This window comes from Trichogramma pretiosum, unplaced genomic scaffold (genome assembly GCF_000599845.2).
Source record: "Trichogramma pretiosum strain Unisexual culture from Peru unplaced genomic scaffold, Tpre_2.0 scaffold15, whole genome shotgun sequence".
Classification (NCBI taxonomy): Eukaryota; Metazoa; Arthropoda; class Insecta; order Hymenoptera; family Trichogrammatidae; genus Trichogramma; species Trichogramma pretiosum.
Window position 1 is genome coordinate 1,667,268 of NW_019641686.1, and position 21,198 is coordinate 1,688,465.

Genomic DNA, 21,198 nt, shown 5'->3' on the forward strand with positions numbered 1-21,198 from the left:
TAAATACACAAGACATTCGTAAAGTGTGACCTTTCAAATTAAAACAAAAAATTCATTATTCATAATAAAGAAAAAAAGGCCATAATGATCACAAGAACGGTATTGGTCACGATGGTGCTGCTGGGAGCCCTCGAATTCCCCGGAGAATCGCGTGCATCCGGACAGAGCCCCGGAGCGACGCCGCGATGGCTCGAGCGCAGCCTCGCCACGACCCGGCGCGTCGTCGCGCTGGGCATGTGCAACGCCTGCCGCATGCACGAGGAGATCCGGGCACTGAGCCTCGAGGCCATCAAGGAGCAGATACTGAACAAGCTGGGGATGAAGCAGGCGCCGAACATGACGGGCCGAGCGCTGCCGCGCATACCGCCCATCTCCAAGCTCATGGACATGTACGGCATGCAGGCGGACCAGCCGCTGGGCCTCGAGCCCAAAATCACGCATCACGAAGAGGTCGACGATAGCGTCGCCAAGACCGACGTAGTCATTTCCCTCGCTCAGCCACGTGAGTACAACTCGAACCATAACTTGCAACGCATTTTTCCATTTTTCCTTTTGTATCTGTAACTGGCTATCTTGGCTTACTCTATATTGTGCAACAAACGTCATTTTGGAAAGAATGTCGAACGAGGACAAAGGAAAGAAAAAAACGCGACGCGTACAACCGCGAATTAACATATTTCCACTGAAGCGCAAAAAGAATGCATATATTATATTAATATATTTCAGCTTGACAAATCTGTTTCTAGCAGTTGTCGAATTGTTGACGCAGTAGCGTGTAGAAATGAAAAACAACCATTAATTTTTGAAGGATTTCTTCACGTTTGTTTATCGAAAAGAGAATTCTTCGATGCTCTACTGCTATTCTGCTTCTGCCATGCATAATATACAGTATACACTTCTAGACAAGCTGACTTTTAATCGATTGATCTGTCAAAAAAGAAGCGTGCGCCGGCCAACTGCAGAGTAAAATTCTGAGAATTTCGGGTACTGCTTCGTTATCGTCCTCTCCTATTCTTTTTTTCCTTTTGTTTCATGTTTTTTTGGTCGAAAAAAGGCAAAAAGAGGAAAAAAATTCGCAACGCTGATGACTTTGAAATTTTAGCCTCTCGAGGCACTCGCGCCGCCGACATGCACTTGTACACCAAAAGACTTCTCAATTGGAAATACGATCCTTTTTTTCCGTCGGTTTCTTTCTTCCTCCAATTCTTCCACTTTTCGTTTCTCCCGTACGTGTATTCGTCCGCGCGTGCTGCGTCTGTACATGTATGCCCATGGGATATATAGTCGTATCGATGATGCACACCTATATAATATTGGCGAAGACGCGCGGGGCTCTCTTGGATCTCGGGTCAGGTACCAAATCGTTCCGAGCTCATCGTTCTTCTGCACACACATATAAATTTGTGTGAAATATGTGCATTTTCCATTCGGCAAATTTTCTCGTCAACGCGAAACACGGGTATTGTCTATATTGCCATAAGTTTGAGTGACAGCTCGCGGCGACCTTCCTTTCCTTTCATTTTATATATTTAATGCTCGTCCTGCAGTCGCTGCAGGTCTCGGGGCAGCAAACATACTATTTACTCATAACTCATGCATTATTATACACGTCGCTTCGATACACACACATATATTATATATCACGCTTATTATTGCTTATTTTTCCTCGTAACGTCCGTGCTGCTGCGCACTCGAATCCCTTTTTATTGCATTTCGCTTTAGCTGCACCTCTGTCAATCATTTATAGAAGCGCGTGCGATGAGTTTAAAAAGATGCTGCTGCTGCTGCTGATACAGAGCACGCGCGCTCGGTGGCCGGGCACTTTTTGCCCCGCGTGCCCCATACGCCGTCCATTGAACATCTCGATCGACCGGTTGATCGAGAGAGGAGCGCACTGCAATGTTTATCCTCGACAACGACGTGCCTCGGCTCGACCGTTTGTTTGTCGCAAGTATTTAATAGTCGACGCGCGCGATTGTTCAGTTTCTCATGCCTCGTTTGTATATATATACGAGTGCAGGTCACGCCACGCGTTTCATGTACGCCGAAATCAACGGTATATATGAACCGTTTACCGCGATATCTATTGTGAAAGCACGATGGCTGTAGGACAATTTTTTGCTGATTACATTCATGCATTTATACATAAATGAACGTTCCAGCAAAGAGTAAAGCATGTAAAAGTTTGATGACGAGGGGTCGAAAAAGAAAATTGACGAGAAATTCAACGCGTCCTGAATCCTTCCGAAACCGACGTACTTCGAAGGTCAGGGTCACTTGGCCAACGAGGCGTAATCGTGGCTTCTTTCTAGTGTAAAATACGCACCCACGTACACATGACTAACATTATACTACTGCTTCAGAGTAGCTAGCTCGGGCCCTACATAATGAATAAAAAAAGCATACGCCTCGAACGAACGCACATGTGTAATGCACGCATATATTGAGAAGAAGCTCAGAAATTTATAACGATTATATCGCTCTTAAACGATCCATTTGAATGTTTACTGTGTGATGATATACGTGTATATTAAAGAAAGAGACAGAGACAGAAAGAAAGAGAGATTTCTACACGGCGCGAACATCTCATACATCATATTTTAGAGCGACCTAAATTCTTTCGTCGTTTCGTGCACTCATGCATGGCCACTTATATATACACACCATGTATAAACACAAGATTCTGTCAGTGGCCGGCCTTGGCATTGAGGCAGCCAAGCTCGATTCAATATATATCGCTCGCATTTGTACGTATTAGGGTATCCCGCAAAAATCAAAGTTGATACACTCGAAACACCCGCCTCTGAAAAAAGTTTAATTCTAATTGTAACCCTCGCATAGCAAATCATTTTCTATACAGTTAAAAGTCGAACAATTACTAGGCTTGGAATATCGCTTTTGCATGCGAATAAATAAACTTTTTTTTCTTATTACGTATAATGTCACTGAAAATAATTATAACGACAATTGAAGAATCTCTGAAACACATTTCATATTTAACTTCATTACAAACCATCATTAAGTGTAGGCATTGCCATAAATAATAAAATATCTATCTTTCTTGCGTAAAAAAAATTGTGGACCATAGTTGCTGTAAGTTTCGGTATTTGTTATGCATTTATTAACTAGATTGATTTTTCAAAAAATGTGAGTATTTTTTTGGACAAACCCACCAGAACTGACGCTGTAACCCCACTTTGTAAATCCCTCATTTTTAGAAAAGATTACCTAATATGAATATTTCGTTTGAAAGGCGCGCTAAATAGCAAGCTAAAATTTTTCATAATGCACTTGTTGCACTTGTGAAAGAAGCCAAACGCTACAGATTAACAAATATTGGACGATGCATTGAGAGGAATGTTTGCGTGTGTTTTAAAATTTACTCTTGTTTACTCTCGACAAGTGATAATCTCATTTGTATGTGTTATTGTATATAAGAGTGTCTTCGAAGCAAGTGGCGATATGATATAATTTTTCTAACACGAATTTGAGAGAGAAAGAAAGAGAGAGAGATTTCGATTGCATTATGTCGGGAGTGTGTGTGTGCAGCATAGGCTACTGAAACTACTGCCTCTACTGCTATCCGAGTAGTCGATGATGAATCTTTAAACGAGCCTCTGCGTATGTGAATTCAATACCACTCAAGTGTCTCATAATATATATATGTACATTACACGATGATGTAGACTCTCAACTCGACGCGATGTGTCGAAAAGGGGTTAATAGTCCATACGCAGCGTTTATATATCTTTACACGAGATTGGAATGTTATATATACTGTCGCTTGTTGCGGCTGGTTCGATACACACATTGTAATGGCTGCATACACACAACTTCATACGAAGGCGCTTTAATAGATCCATTCTCCGGTTCCGATAAATTCACACACTTTGTAACAAACGTGTATAATACGTATTACAACTTCATCATCATCATCTTCTTCTTCTCCGTTTTCTTCTCTCTGCTCTCATTCTTTTTTGTAGAAGTTTATAAAAAAAATCTAATGGCTCTCACGCATGCATATAATTACAAAGCGAATGTCGAAGAGGGTCGATAAACATAATGAATTCTTTCGGCAAACTGCTAAGATCGTATGATATAGGAAATTGCCCTCTCGTTCTCGCGCAAGCCACGATCGTAAAGCGCACGCGTAATCGGGCAAAGATTACAAACACACGAGCCGATTTTCACGAGAAAGAAAGGGGAAAAAATGGTCTTTCACAAAGTAGCAAGAGCAACAGAGCAGCGTCTCATAATCTGGCCTTTTAATCGTAGCCTTTGTTTTTTCGTATTCTCGTTTCTTCTCTTTTAGCCACGCACTCGTCACGCGCGTAAATTCTGACACTCTTTTTGCTCGAGTACACATGTATGAAAAGTTATACTATCGGATCGCGCTTGCGCTTGCAGACGTGTGCGGCCGCACGGTGCAAAATTTTGGCGTGCGCCAGTGCAGCGATCGGTATATATTAGCCGGGGTTTATCGTTCCATGCGTCATACGCGTGTATGAAAATGACTCGCGACACATTTCTTTTTTTTTTTTTTGCTGTTGTTGTATTCATTAGTACGAATGCTTAATGATATAATGTAGGCACGATGCGACTCTCGCGTTACGATGACGCGTGCTCAATATGATCGCCCGGTCGGTCGGTCGGTCGGTCGCGCGCAAGCTGTCGACGTCGCGCCGAAGAAATTAAAGATGCGATAGTGCAGCCTCGGTAATGATCTGCCCCGCGTGCACTGCACGTGTGCCTTTATTATGTACGATATTCGTTTCTTCTCCTTATTATTATTTTTCTTTTAATCATCAACCAGCGAAAGTTTCTTTGTCATGCGATTGTATGTATTCATTGTTCCAATGGATGGATTCTCTTTTATCGAGTACATAAGCTGGCAAGTGACGTTAGCGCTCGTCTTTTGTGTCCGCCTGCACGTTCGCTCGTTTTTCATTATTCGCATTCGCGTTAAATGCAGGCAGCAGCCCACGGGGATCGTTCTCGCATCATTATTATGTACATATAATATGTATTTGTGGGGGGAGGAACGAGGGAGCCGCAGCACGCGGCGATGACGTCAATCGATGATTCGTAGAGGAGAATATGTAGCCGGCTCATCGTGTAAATCTCTTCCTCTCATTTTTTCTCGCGCTCCGAAAAAAACATTTATCAGTCGACGTCGAGCGTGCGTACGTATAGGCGCGCGCTCCACCACCGCAGCGGCATCGGTATCGGGCGCGCACTGCACCACCAATGCGATCTTGGCGCGCGCCTATATACATATACCTGTACTCGCTCGCTCGAATTCGCAACGCGCCGATTGCAGCTCTGGAAACGGTACTTGCAAGACTTGATTCATACTTGCTATACTTGCGTGTGGATGGATATGTGCCACCCATCATGGTAGTTGCTGCTACACACGTCGCCGTCGTCGTCGTCTTTCTTCTTTCTTTTCGTTTCTTTTTTTCGTCCTCGTAGTCGTTGTTTATGTACTCTTTTATCGCGTGACCTATCTCTCTCTCACTCTACTAGTTTGCTCTCGTGTATACAACAATGATACATACGACATCGCTGCCGTACTGGACGCTGCTGTATATATGGCAAATGTATTAATTGAGCTATCGACGTGTGTGCGTGCGTGCATCGTTCGTGCGTGCATACGTGCGTCGTCGCCGCGCGCAAAAAACAAAGTGGATGTCGTTTCAAGTTTGTTTTCTTTTGTTTTTCTTTTTGTTTTGTGATTTTATATTCCCAGGGTACAGTCATACTGCAGCAGCAGCAGCAACGAGCCACAACTCGTTTAACATATACGATGCAAGAGGAAGGCAGGGCGGCCCGCGGCTACTGCTCGTATATGCCTTTCGATTCTTTGAGAACGATCATTCGTTTCAGCCGCCCCGCGAGCGAGCGTGACGTTTATACGAACTCGCTAAAAAGTGCACTACACGTACAATATCGACACTGTGTATTGTGCGTATTCTCTCTCTTTCTCTCCCTCTGTGTGTGGAGCTAGTTAACGTGGCATATAGTGAAGGCTATCGGTTTTCAGTACGAACTTCAATTATAATATAATACGCACGCATAAACGCACTCAAGTTCATACGGTAGCCATCAGCGGTAGTTAAAATCTTTTTGCCGCTCGCTTACACTCATACACACAATATGTATGTGTATTACATATGAGCTGCTGCGGCTGCCGCTGCTAACTGTGACTGTGGAGGGTCTCTCTTTCTCTCATCTCTTTCTCTCTTTTTCACCGCGCTCATACGAGATTTTAAGCTCGCTTCTCTCTCTCTTTCTCTCTCTCTCTCTTCCCAACTCACACAAGACATATTGAGCGAAAAAAGTTCGGAGATTGTTAGAAGTAAGCGAAAGAGAGCAAGATTATATAAAGATAGCAATTACGAGGAAAGATATCAGTTAATTTGGCACTTGTTAAACTAAACATACATAGGCTATATCGTGTCAACCGTAATACAGACAGAAAACTTGATTTATTCTGATGGAGGTCATAGATGGATAACATAAGTAACTTGAAATGATCCAGGTGAGAGAGATAAATAATTATTATTGGCATAATCAACCGGATTGCCGGTAAATTCTGGGGAAATTTTTTTGTTCAGAATCATTCGCTCGATGCTTGCCCGTGCAAAAAAACAATTTCTCTTCAATATGTCTCAGATATTCATTCTCTCTTTTTGCATGGGTGGTGCAAAACGCCCGCTGCATAACGGAGAAGATCCGAGTGCTTAGCCTCGAGGCCATCGAGGAGTAGATACACGCGTTACAAATGTAGTAATTAATAAACTCGAGGTAAACAATATATAGCATGATGAGAAGCTGCACTGCGTGTAAATCAAAACCGATCGTAGATCGGCGTTCATATTAACGAAAATCTGAAAATATATTTAACGTCGGAACGCGACATAGGATACGTCGCCGGTTAAACACGAATAATGACAGTCAAGGCGGGCGCGCGGGATCGGCGAAACTGAGTGCGGTCGGCAATATAAGCCTTTACGTGCGCGAGGCATAATACATTTATAAGGCGCGCGGGCCACAAGCGGCTCATCGGCGCATCAGCTTCAAGCAGACAGGCGCCACAGTCTAGCGCCAGTTAAAGCGCAAAACTATATAGACACCGTCGCTGCTGCTGCTGCTACTGCTCCTGCCAATGCTGATGCAGTTGCACGACTCGACTTCGAAGCATAATAACATATTAAATTATTGCGAACCACAGCGTCGGTGGCATCATCGAGTTGCAGTAGCTATATCCACGTGCCTTCTCACTTGGCTCAGCTATTCGAGCCAATATTTCAAGCGATAGGACGTCTTCGAGCACCGGGTCCGTATAATAATTAGTTTCTCTTTCTTCTTTGAGAAAAAAAAAACGAAAAAAAAATTATAATGCTTTATCGGGTCAGCGCACTCATATGTATGCCTGCAATGTATGTTATTTGCCCCTGATTGACCAAAGTGTAAATAAAAGTTCAGCCACGACCTTGAGTATTATATTCGCCTGGCCACTCGCAATAAGTGTGATGAGTCAAAAATGATAGAATGCGATATGAGTAAACTCTCTGTATAGAGTTATGTTGAGAATCCTTTAAAGTTCTAACTTATACAGATTTCAAGGTCACTATTCTAAAAATTCACGTAAGCTAAAAACTTAATTTTGGAAATTCAAAGATTATTAGACTTTTTGATCATTCGTAAAAAATAAATAATGATTTGATTATCCTGCTTAATATTCGTAGGTAAACTTGATATTTTTGAATTTTGTGTTACAATCTGAAAATCACTCGAAATGATGAAAGCTCAAAAATCAAAATTTCTCTTTTTTCATTCATTCTTTATTTACATTATATAATATAACGTTTTTTGTACTACCCCAACCTTAAGTAAAATTTTACTCCCACTAAGCAAATTAGTATACTTTGCACCTTGGGAGTGAAAAACTGGAAAGTCTTAGAGCAGGAGCAGGAGCAGCCATTTATCATCCGAGGCTGATAATCGCGTGCTCTGAGACTTTCTTTTTTCGCTACATAGGTGCAAATACAATTATTTGTGAATCCCCTGGCCTAAAGTAACATTTTCATTTCGCTCAGCGTGAGTAAAATGTTACTTTAGGTTGGGGTGGCACAAAAAAAATGTTAATTAAAATCGTCCTGTCACGCTCTTTTCCGACGCGAACATCACTGAACTTCATTCAATTTTATAGAAGTAAACAAACTACATATACTGTACTTTACTGTATATACCTACGTGTAAAAATTTAACCTGCTCAATCGACATAAAAGGTATCATTTTTTTGACTTGAAAACACTGCAAAATCTACATATTTATACTAAGAAATTAAATTTTTGAGAAATTTTTAATTCTGAGAATACCTTTATTAGCTTCCGTAATCAGCGCTTTCAACGAGTTTACTGAGAAAAAACAGATTTTTTCACTCTAGTGCAAATTTTCTGTAGAACGTAAAAGAACAACGGGCAATACAGCGAGATTTTCTTATATTTGTGCAAACGCATAAAGCCTGGTAACAATAAGAGCAACGAAAAAAAGTTACAATTTCGTAACACGATGGATCGTTTGAATCATGTTTATTCAATTATCGGAAAGAGAAGAGTTGTATGCGCCACTGTGGCATTATTGATTGTGCAAACTAAACAGAGAATTTCGCGGACTGTAAATCTATTGTTAGTGCTACATTGTAATAATACTACGCACGACGCATGTCTATTGTACACGTAATATTTAACTTTACGGCAATATAATGTCCTTAGCAGACGAGGTGACAATTGCAGACCTGAAGAAAAATGGTTTTCCTCGTTGCTGCAGCTGCTGCTGCTACGGATGAAAAACTTTTAATTTTCATCTTTTCGAAAGCCGTACAATAAACTACACCTGTAAATTGTGCAAAACTACACTTTTATGCGTTTCGCAATTGGGAAAAAAAGTAGGAGAGAGAGCGAATTATGAGAGCAGATATACATTTACGATGGTATAGAAATATACCGATTTATATGCATATATCGCGATGTTGATATGCATGCGTAGTATATATTATAGAAAATGAGAAACGAGTAATACAGAAGCGCGTGAATACGATATATACTGTGGTAATAACGGGTATCACGAATCTCATCCAGTTTCTCGGACCGCGATTTCGATACATTATGCCTCGAGTAAGGATCTCTTTGGTTGCAAACTTATGATTGCTTAAGGTACGTTTTTTTGACTCTGACTTTCCGACTCCGATCCGTCTGATCATGCGATCGTTAGTATACTCATCACTGACTTCATCATACTGCTGAATCTAACGTGCAACGTGCAATATATATAGCATAGCGTCGGGAAGTGAATAGAAAAATCAGAAAATATAAAAGGACCTTTGTTGCATGATTCAATGACTCTTTTTAAGATCGTGTTTTAATTGCATGGCTTATATATATAGCCGACGTCAGCTAAGGCGCTTATTAAGTGATGAGACCAAGCCTCATACACGAGTACTCGCGCGTCCGATATTGTGGCGCGCGTTCGAGCCTCTGCGCGTATGTGCGTCTCTCTGCCGCTGCTCATTCATATTATGCGTGAAACTTACACTTGAAATTTTTTTTCGTACAGATTTATACAACAATTGCCACTCGTTGCCTTGTAAAACGGCGGCCCCTCCATATCGTCCGCCGGTCGAGTCCTTATCACCCAAGCACTCAAGCTACTCAAGCGTATTTATTTTTTTCGAGCCGAAATTATCGCTATGCGCAAAGATATAATATTAAGCGGGCGATTAAATTTTTTTATTTTATAAGCTCTAGCGCTTCACAGCTATGTAAGTACGCGATGCAATGACTTGCAATTTTTGGCCTCCTTTTTCCTTAATGCCTAATAATAATGCGTAGTTGGAGTTCATTGAACGTGAGTAATTTGTAAAAGACAATTTGGATGTGCAAGTGTAATCGATGCGCCCGCTTTTATCTGCATTTAGTGCTTTATCAGTTTCGTAAACATAAACATTTTTTTTTTTCTTAATATTCACTCCTTTCGCAATTAGGCTTGAGACGCGCGCCACTCTATGAGATTCTTATAAGGAAACTAATTTTCTGAACTTGTTTTGATAAGGAGCAAGAGAAATCGAGTTTTATTTGTTAGACAGACAATTGATTCTCAATAGTGTACAAGTTGAAGTTGCAAGACCCCCATGGACCCGATTCATAAGTCAATAGATAAATAAGTAGATATTATCGCACAGCTTATATATGTAAATATTGGAATGAGAGCGAGGCGCCGAGCTGCAAGGTTATTTCCTTATAAGGGCATTGATTTCTATCGCTCGAAAAATTCAGTGTTATCATTGCAACAAATTATGGATCATAACTCATAGATATCAAAGTCCGGATGCTAAATCATGCTCTACCCGGATATTGCGATCGCTAAAATTCAGACGCGCGCAAGCGCATGACAAACGACCCTATTAAGTAACTCGATAGTTTATACGGTCATTTCGTGGAAACAAAGAAAACTTAAGGGAGCGAAAACCAAAAAAAAGCAGGTGAAGCTCGGGGGAAAATAAAGCGAAGAGAGTAAAAAGCCATCGTACAAGGAAGAGAGCGATGAAAAAAATTAAATGAATGAGCACGTACCTCGTGTACGAAAAAAAAAAGCGAACGAATAAGGGTTTGGTGTGTGCGTGCTCGCGTTAACGTCAGTCTCAGCAACTCATCCGCCTACATCTTTAGCGAGTAAAAGACGCAAACCTTCAATTTGGTCTTGAACCTAAACTGCCTTTCGATTTTTTTATTTTTTTTTTTTTTTCGCTTTTATTTCATTTTTTATGTACGTATACGTGTATGTGAGTTTCGCGCAGACCATCTTCTGTTCAGGGCTCTCTATATTTCTCGCTACTTTCTATGTGTACTTCTTGTCAGCCACGGAAACGATTCATTAGACCGAAGACACACCCGCGGGCCTATTTCACGGTCGCGTGTGCCGCACGATTTGTATATCGTATTGTACCGTATACTGCGCTTGTGTATGCACAAAAAAGCAAAAGCCAAGAGCACATAAATATAACCAATGTATATCGGCAATTTGGTTCAGATATTTTTTCCATGGCTTTGAGTTCATGTGCTACGTGATGATCGGCAAGTATTGAAATCGATCTCGGTTTTGTTATTTAGTAATCGGCCTTGATGAGCAACCTCTTGTTTTTCAAAATTTAGTAAATAAGATCTATTGTATGCCGCTGTATACAATCGTAATTCATATCATGCTCTACGTACGAATGGTGCACTTGTTTTGACGATAATACTGTAAAGGTAAAGAATTCGGCCGACTGTTAACAGCTACAAGACATGTGTAGCCATTGGCTCTATTTGTATATACAATTAGATAATGATAATGTTGCATAGACCAATTGTCATTAATCAGTTTTCTCTCTATTGAGCGAACGACGAAAATACCAGAGAGTTGGATCCACATGAAGTAAGTCACAAGGCCAAAGTTCATGAACCTTGAGCAAATTTACGAATCACATAGCGTTAAAACGATCGTCGTTAACTATAATCAAAAGGTCCAAAATAAAAAAAAAAGAAGAAGAAGAAGAAGAAGAAATAGTCACCACGTCAAATTGCTCAAGCTTGAGCGCGCATCATCTCTATTCATGAAGTTTCGGGCCTCGGGCGGGCCGGCAGCCGGAAGTATATCGGTCGGGATATTCTTATACTCGACTGCGATCCACTTGGAGGATCTTTTTTCTGTAAAATATTCCCAAAGGGTCTGTATTGGTCTAGTATAAAGGTCAGCAATCCGGGGATACTCGCGGCCAGCTGCAGTTTCAATTAAACGAGCGCTTCGTATCTCTGTGAATTTCGACTGGTCGTGCGAGTGCCGTCGCTCGCAGAACCCGAAGAATGTTGCAAGATCTAATCAGCGCTCCAGCCATATAAGCTCGTCACGATGCGATCATCGAAAAATCATGCGTACACTATGGTAGACGACGACACGAGGCGTGTATTTTTCGGTAAGCAATCAAGGAGCAAGCTGTGCGTGTTCCGTTACATATAGCTGCCTGCTGGGCTGCAAGCACGCGCGCGCGCGTGGTTTTAAGCGCCTTGTCGACGAGCCATTTGGCAACCTTCCAAAGCGTGCGCGGACGCGCAGCAGCGGATCGTTTCTTCTCTCTTTCGAGCTCGTGCGTTCCGGAAGCCCAAGAGCCAAAACGCAAGAGCGAGATCCTGTACGGGAGTGCAACTCCAAAGACGTCGTCGTCGTCGTCGTCTCTATCTCTCTTATAAGTATTTTTCTCCTCTTCATTCTTCGTCGTTGCCTTCGTCGTCGTCGTCGTCGTTGTCGTCGTCGTTGCAAATGTGCACTTGCAGCCGATATATTTTTATACGTCGCTAGCACACAACACATACACATACTCACACAAGTTGCTGCATCGCGTTCGATGTATACATGTGAGTACATCGAAAGAGCTGCCTATATACATTGGCGAGCCGCCTCCTTTCGATATTGTATGCTTGTGTGCAGTTACAACAGAAAGAGAGAGTACAGATATACAGAACGTAATTGCATCTCGATCTAATGTTAAGATGCATAAGCGTATTGCGTTATAAACCTCACAAGCTCTCGCCTGTACATACAACCCACTTTCATGCGCAGTATGATTAAACGCATCGTCATTCACGTTACTAGATGAGATTTCTCAGTCTCTCGGCAAAAAAGGAAACTGACTCGGGTCTAATGACGGCGAAGCTTCTCGCCCACCTTTTGTAGCGTGCTTGTGCATGTAAGTGCCGATGGGCTTGCACCGGGGGTAAATTCATACATTATATATACACTCGAGTCTCAGAGACAACTTCGCATTGTATACATTTTTACCCTGTGAAAGGTACCACTCGCAGCTGTACATGAAAGTCCGCGTGAGAGTGTCGATGAATTTCACTTTTGTTTTTTGTTGATGCTATTTATCAATATCGAAATGAACGCCAGCACCACACGTTCATAATCACGTTCTTCGTCGTTTCTCAACTTCACGTGGCTTTGCTGCGTCATTTTGCATCGTCCAATATCGTTATACTTGACTTCACGAATTCAGAGAGAAGGAGCGATAAAAGCTTGGTTCACAAGCTTACTTCCATATACTACATACGTATTATATGTTTACGTATACTTTTTGGTAGAAAAATCATGGGTATAATTTCGTATAATTTAATTAGTTCAATGACTTCCATGAGCTTACAAGTTCAGTACTTTTTTTTGTTATCATCTATTTTTTTTATTTTTTTTTATTTTACACGAAGTAAGTCTTTATCGCTGGAGCCATGACCGTCAAGCAGCCATTCGAGATACTCAAATTCGTTGATTGAATCGGAAATTTTTACATTTCTTCAACTAATCTCGTGGTATTTTTTTCTCCTCGACCATAACGAGATATCTGCATGACGACTAATTGCAGCCTTACTTGAACGTATGTATGGCTCTTTGCGCGCGGGACTGAGCAGCGTGTTAAGCTACGCAGTCAACACGTAAAATCGTTAGGCTCGTGTCACTCTTACGAACTGCTAAAACGATGGCCCCTAACTCGGCTTCACTCCATTTAATTTTCTGCGCTGTTTTTAAAGCTGCAATTGATTATCGTACATTTATATATGTATCTCTCTCGATTCCGTGAGCATTTGTAGCTTCTCGTTTATCGCTTCCACACACACATGCATTCTTTTTGCACGTCACGTGTGCTATTCATTTTCGAGACGTAAGCTCACACGTGTGATTTATCATTTATAATGTACGTCACGTATAATCATAACGATACGATAAATTTAATTCGTTTTTTTTTTTGAGAAAAGCCGAAATAATAGCATAACGCACACAAACCGTACGATTGCTCTAATTTGCAATAATGTGTGCTAAATTATGTAACTTGAACAAGCGTAAATTTCTTTATTTTTACGTTCATCGAACGACGATCGTACATTCGAGTGCGGCAATTCAATGAGGTGCATTATCGTCTAGAGAGAGATTTAGAGAGTACGAGAGAGAGAGAGAAAAAGCAGATCGGTGGTGCGAGTGACCTCCGCGTTGACAAAAGCTATATTTATCTCGCCTTATAAATCAGAGGCGTCGGATCGCACACACATGTGTGAGTGTATAATGCATACGAGCTTACAGCGAGATTCGATGCGCACGATTGTCTTCGATTTTTTCGCATATACACGTTTATCTCTTGTACGTGAGTGTTTGTGTGTGCATTCAACTCTCGTGCAACTAAAGGAGGGATCGTTCGAGCGACAAATTTTTCATCCTCTTTTCGAGATATTTCGAAAATCACGCATAAAAATAATTGCATTCCTCAACTACAGACGTAAAGCTCGGGCGATCGGCAGTGGCCGTGTGTCACCGATTATTTTTTCTGCACTCGAGCATATGCTGGATGAAAAAGAGTCTCTTCCGTTTCTCTCGCGTACGCGGGTACATAACGTGCACATAGGCAAGAGCATGTGCGTGCACACACAAGCTCTCTGCTTCTTCGACGGGCATATATGTATGCTGCTACTCGTCGACGTAAATAAGTCACTATTTTTCAGTCGCCTTTCCGTCTGCGAATCTCAGCCTATTCTTTTTGTATTTTTACGTCTCGCGCGGTATTTGACACGCACCCGAAGTAACTTTGTCTTGCCAGGGAGCACTGCAAGCTGTATAAGCTTTCGTACGCGCGCGCTTATACTTCGCGTTTCTCCGCTCCAACACCTAATTGCGTCTCACTTCAATTAACCCCCTGCACCCGCCGCGCGCGCGCGCGTGTATGTATAAGCTATTTTGCCCGCCGCGAGAGTGTGACTTTTGAGGAGGCTCGGGTTGAATATTAACATCCGCCCGCAGTTACATCGCGAATCAAAATAGAATCATTGCCAAGAAACAATGTCTATGCCATGTCTTCATTAATGCACGATTCTGTCACGCGTACTTTGCAGTTTGAAGTTCCCTCCTTGTAGGCAAGTGTGTAAGACTTTTGATAAAAGGTAATTGGATAATTGCGCACATAAGCTCGATCGAGTGCGCACACTGATGTACGTCTATGACATTTTGACGTTTCTCATATACTTTGACACATAAGGTAAAATTGACTGATTGAAATTGCATTATGTGCTCGATCCTTGAAATTATTATCGTTAATGCTTCCTGTAAGCGGGAGCGTTAGTTAATTTAATTACACTCCACGAGAGTATAGTGAAAGTGAAAAAAATCCACACTTGCTGAATTCAATCGAGGCTTGAAAATACATCAATTCTCTATGCAAAGTTGACAACGGATTATATAGTCTCGACGACACCGCGATATTGCTCGTAAAAGTCAATGTAATTTAATTTACTTAAAAAGAAATAAGCGATGGAAATTTAATATTTACTTGACCGAACATGGTCGATCCATAACTCGAAATTGCAACTTTCTATACTTGTCCATTACACTCCTTGAAGTTCAATTGAAAAAATAAGTCTGCAAGGACGTTAGCCAAATCTGCACGTCCTTGATCTTCAATTTCTAATGATGAGTTCGTTTACAAAATTGCTTATTCGATATAATAAAAACAAAAACCATAAAAAACACGGAAAAATCAGATAGGTTGCACTTATGAGAGACGCTTACGTGGACGTTGGGATTGATCGCGATCGTTAATTGATCACCGCGAGTTCGAATAACACGTATACGGCAGGTATACCGGATAACTCCGCTACATACGCAGGCTCTTTTACGCAGCACGTGCAGCATTACGATCACCACAATAAATAAAGAATTAAAGAGGTGGACGTATGGAGCGAAAAAACTCAATGGACGAGTTGATCCATTGAATACCAAAATCACATCGGTGTATACATGTAATGATCATCCTGCGGGATTTACACGAATGGACGCACGAGGGGAGAAAAATGCAGGACGACCTCGCGTTTTACAAGCAATATTGCGCGATTTATTTACTTGAATTATATAGATCTTAAGTAGCAGCATCCAACAACAACCATACAACGATAAAAAAAAGTATACAGACCACGAGAAGCGATCTATCGGACGCGTGCGTGCGTGCGCGTATAATAACGGTACAAATTTGAGCTTGTGCTCCCAAGGATGGAACAAGACGACTGCTGGCCTGAATAGAGAATAATATATTGAAGTTCGAGTATGTATAGCCGCATGCGTACCTGATCTCCCGTGCGGCTCGACAGATATCACAATTGATTATTACATTCGACTTTTTTTAATTCAATTGTGTGCTCGTCTCATTAGGCGTTCTCTCTCTCTCTCTTTTTTTTTTTTTTTAATTCAAACTATCCAATCCAAACTTATACCTCGATCGAGATTAACATAGAAATTAATAAATTTCACGTACTTTTTTAACTCGAAGATTTATCACAATCACGACTTATAGGATATACAAACGCCCCCTGCGAATTATCTCGAGCTGCAAAAAGTAGAACTACCGTGCAGCACCGCAGCTCATTTCTCGGTCTAAGAGAAAGAGAGCGACGATGAGAGAAAATCAGAGAAAGAGAGAGACTGTGGAGCCATCGATATCTTATCACGCTTAACGCGTAACAATTAATATTGATAATTGATTAATATGAATAATTTTTTCTGTGATTATAAAAACAAGTACAAATTTGCGCTGATTAATTTTAACTTAATGATTTGGACGTCATGGCTCGTTCGAGGTACTGCATCATACTTAATTACCCTACTTGTTCCAAGTATTTTTTTTCTTCGATAATACATAGAGGGGCCACCACCGCCGATGCGGCTGCTACAGCTGCCGCCGCTGCTGCGTGCCTCCTAGAATTTTGCGCCCTTGCTGACCTCTGACACGAATTTATTTGCGATATTTCTTAACTGCGCCGTATCTCTTGAAAAATAATACTGACGAAATATAGGAAACAGCGTAAATTCACTGTGCGTTATCCGCTCGTTCCTCGAGTACAGCTTGTAAAATGCCATTGACAGCTCTCTGATAAATGAAAAATTGCATCTATCTCATGTCAGACGTGCGCGCGCGCGCATATCACGATCTACCTACATTATAATGCAATTGAGACATTTCTTTTCGATGCAAGACTTACTTATTTATGAGAAATTTGGTGGAATTTAGACTTTGATTAATTATTCAATTAAAGAGCTTTAATATCGTGAAATTCATTTATAATTTTGATAAAGAACTTATTAAATCAAGGGTATTTCCAGAGATCTTAAATTAATATTTTTGGGGATTAAAAAATAATTTAGAATCATTGTGTATTTAATCCATCTACTATATATCAATTGCGGATTTTACCCCTTTTTTGATAAATTAACAATTGCTATTAAAAATTAGTTTGATATAATATGATTGTAAAATCGCCTGTTTTCATTTGAAATATCCCAAGTACAAACAACTTAAGAAGATTCTTGAAATAGTCGAGTATAGTAATGAATATCAATGTTTATGAAGTGATACTAAGTTGCAAACGGGAAACTTGGTAAAAGAAATGGAAATTACGCTTACCAAAGCATCATAGATAATCAGTGACATATATGTCACATTGTTTATTAACATTGTATGGCAAATTTATCGATAGAACTATGAATATCTACTATGATTGAAATAAGCAAATCTTTATCGGCTGTCGCAGTAATTATTCTCAAAATATTCGAATTTAATTAATCAATAACACAAATGCATTCAAACATGATGGATATTGCGATAAAAATAACTTGTAACCAAAACCGCAATTTAATATTGGACTATTCAGGAGAAAACCGCATTCGTTTATTACTTCTTTTACATATAGTATGCTAATGTGAAAAGTTAAATTCACACTAGTTTACATGCATGTGCTTATTCATGAAATGTAAAATTTTTCGTATTTTTTTGATTATTAAGATTTTAAACGAATTAGTTAGATATTTTATTTCATAAAAAGATCGTAGTACTTTTTTCAAGATACTTAATTTTTCTCTTAGCTAATGATTTAAAAAATAATAAAATAGTATTTAATATTTCAAATGGGTTTTGGGGTTCCTATACAACAAGAGATTGATGCTAAGTTTGAAAAATACAGCATAATGTTTAAATATTTTCTGAAGTAATTTGACAATAAGAAAACGATTCACTTTAACGTAAATTCTTCTGCGTGAATTATTCGAATATTTGTAGTCTTTTTTTTTTAAATATAGATGAACCAGGCAGTACCTATGAATTCAATGAAAAATATGTACTTCAGATCTGTTATTCTTCAACAAACTTCAACTAATAGCTTGCAAACAGCTTTTAATTGTCAATCGACCTCCATTGCAGAAAAACTTCAGTATACAATTTTATTAGACATCAGCATGTAGCTATGTGTATAGATTGAAATGTGCCTGTTAATAGTGTATACTCTAACATTTTTCCTTCTTTAGTGCTTAAGAAATATTATGCAACATTGTGGTCTGCGTAAAAACAGTGGTAACGGATTTTTCTTGCGCTCTTGACTTCAATACGTGTGACTGAAGTTTACGCATATATATATATGTCTGTTACACACGGCACAGTATCTATCAGCTACTGTATCGTAATTTTATCTAAAAAAACCGCATTGAATGTCTTTAAAAAATTATTTAGTGAAAGTCGAAGTAAAATGCACTTTGATATAATAAGCCCACAGTATATTTACCAATTATAAGTGTAAATAAAAAAATGCTGCCTATTTACTACTGGAAAACAGCTTCTTTAAATTTTTTATTGCATTTGTTTGACAGATCCAAGGCTCAGACACTCGAAAGGCAGCCTCGAAGTGTTATACTTCAAATTCTCAGACAAGGTTGTGCAGCATCGCGTGACCCACGCCGACCTGTCACTTTGGATCTACGGCTCGCAGGAGAATCGCGACGAGACAGAAAACGACGGACTGCTCTCGTTGCAGGATTACGACGCGGACAGTGGCGGAGGTGGTGGTGGCTTTTCGCAGGGCCCGAGCGAGGGCACCGTCAGCATACTGCTCCAACGAGTGATGCGTGGACCCACGAACACGAGTAATCCGCAGCTTGGTCCTCCGCTCCTGGTCAAGTACCAGAGGCCGGTGGGCCGCCGCGGCATGTGGGTGACCATACCCATCAGACGTATGGTCGCCGAGTGGTTCAAGCATCCGCGCGACAACCTCGGCGTTGCCATCAAGATTCAGATTCAAAACGGCCGTAAAGTAGCCAAGGGCAATCGCATCGTTGCGACCAATCCCGACTTGGACATCGGACCCTTCTTAGAAGTCAGGACGCAGCTGGACACGCGACGCGGATCGCGCATTAAGCGCAACGTTGGCCTCAACTGTGACGAGGCCAGCCAAGAGACCAGATGCTGTCGTTACAAGCTCACTGTCGATTTCGAGAAATTCGGCTGGGACTGGATTATAGCACCAAAAAAGTATGTATACCTATTATGCAACAACTTTTGTCTGTCGACTTTATTAAGGGAGTATTCTGGTTCACACGGACCAAAAAACATCATTCTTGTGAATTTCTCGTGTTATATAGATGATGTATAGGACTATCGACCGTTTTGAATTCTATAAAGTAACTCTTGGAGTGTATAAAAAAATATTTGTATGACTTATAAATATATACTTATATAGGAAAAATTTTAGTTCGGTGCCCACCGCTGACATTTTTTGGCTTACTATCCATAAGAGAACTTGTGATAATCGATGCCAACGCCGTTCCATTCATCGATACAATCGTAGCGAATATTCATCCACGCGACAATAAAATGTCTCGACTGGCTTGCACGATTAAAATCGAAATATGTAAAAAATAAATAAATAAATAAAAATAAAATAAAATAAATATTTTGTTCATAAAGGTAGTGGCTATCGTTGGAAATGGGGTCGGTTAGCATAAGCAGTAAAAATTCCAGCAGGATCGGTCAAGGATTTTTCAAGTTAAGACACCAGCCAGATACAAAAACGTTAAATCGAGGAAAACGTGTTCAAAAAGTTCTTCTACCGTTAAACACCATGTACTTACTGGCACTCTATCCCGAGTTTGACTGATTGAGAATTCAAATTTCTTTATCAAAGTTTAGGAGATGATTCTTCAAAGTAAAAGCAGTTCGATAATGCAACAAAAAAATTGATTTTTAAAAAGTTGTAAACCAGAATGCCCCTTTGAGGTTTCAAAGATATTTAATCTTAGATAACAAAATATTTAATATATATATAATAAGGAAAAATCTCACACTAAAAACTGTGGTTCTGTCTGAAAACAACACCTTTTACTTCCAAAAAAAAGTAATAAAAAGAAAGAGGAAATTTCTTTTTTTTATATCAAGTTACTTGTTAGACCTTAGTGATGCATGTTAAACATCTTGTATCGAATTTTAAGTTTTCGTAGTGCAATAGTCTAATCGCATCACGTCTTTTGTGTTTTCGCAGATACGACGCAAATTACTGCTCGGGCGATTGTCCGATGGCGTTTTTACCCGTGTACCCAAACACTCATATAGTGAGCTTGGCCGAGCCACCGAACAACACTGGGCCCTGTTGCGCCCCGCGCAAGCTCTCGGAGATCACGATGCTGTACTTCGACAACGAATATCAGATCGTTTTTTCACGGTTACCCGGGATGGTGGTCGAGCGCTGTGGTTGCTCTTAGTCACATAAAATGAAAAAAGATATTAATAAAAATAATAATAAGGCGATCATCGATTACATAATATAATGATCACGCTCGGAGCTCGACTTTCTGTGATGTCCGACAAGCGAGTGAGTGCAATGAGATTGTTTAACGAATTGTTGATTTCGTTTTACCATCGTATTCTTTATACAAAAAAAAAAGAAGAGGACACGTATGATCCGTGTCGAGAGCAGAAAAAAGAAAACAAAAAAAGATAATTAATTATAATGACAAAAATATTAAACAATAGTGATGAATAACAAAACAATTTAGACTTGTATTAAATTATATCGACTACTGAGTATCAAAATTGATTCAAAGTGATTCATATCGACGCGTGTATCGCTTTTATTGTACAACTCAGAGTACAATTCATTCTAATAATTAATTGAAAATCGAGAACTCGCACTGACTAATCGAAATGACGGAAAAAAGGCATGCTGAGACAATTTATACTTTTTATATGAGAAAAATGAAAAAATAAATAAATACATTTTTTTAACGTCAGCTTGTACTTAATCTGTCGAA

General features: G+C 40.2%; 1 protein-coding gene across 1 annotated transcript; it reads left to right on the forward strand.

Moving 5' to 3' along the window:
* The first annotated feature begins 205 nt into the window (after window positions 1-205).
* On the forward strand, window positions 206-20,847 carry LOC106649911 (growth/differentiation factor 8-like). Its single transcript, XM_023461256.1, has 3 exons — window positions 206-502; window positions 18,766-19,423; window positions 20,430-20,847. Exons 1-3 carry the CDS (start codon window positions 235-237, stop codon window positions 20,647-20,649), a joined length of 1,146 nt encoding a protein of 381 aa, XP_023317024.1. The 5' UTR covers window positions 206-234; the 3' UTR covers window positions 20,650-20,847.
* Window positions 20,848-21,198: the final 351 nt, after the last annotated feature.

Excerpts from the sequence above, each read along its gene's own strand:
- LOC106649911 (XM_023461256.1), top strand. The coding sequence starts at position 235 with ATGTGCAACGCCTGCCGCATGCACGAGGAGATCCGGGCACTGAGCCTC. Across the intron at positions 503-18,765 it reads CATTTCCCTCGCTCAGCCAC|ATCCAAGGCTCAGACACTCG; the intron begins GTGAGTACAACT and ends TTTGTTTGACAG. Across the intron at positions 19,424-20,429 it reads TGGATTATAGCACCAAAAAA|ATACGACGCAAATTACTGCT; the intron begins GTATGTATACCT and ends GTGTTTTCGCAG.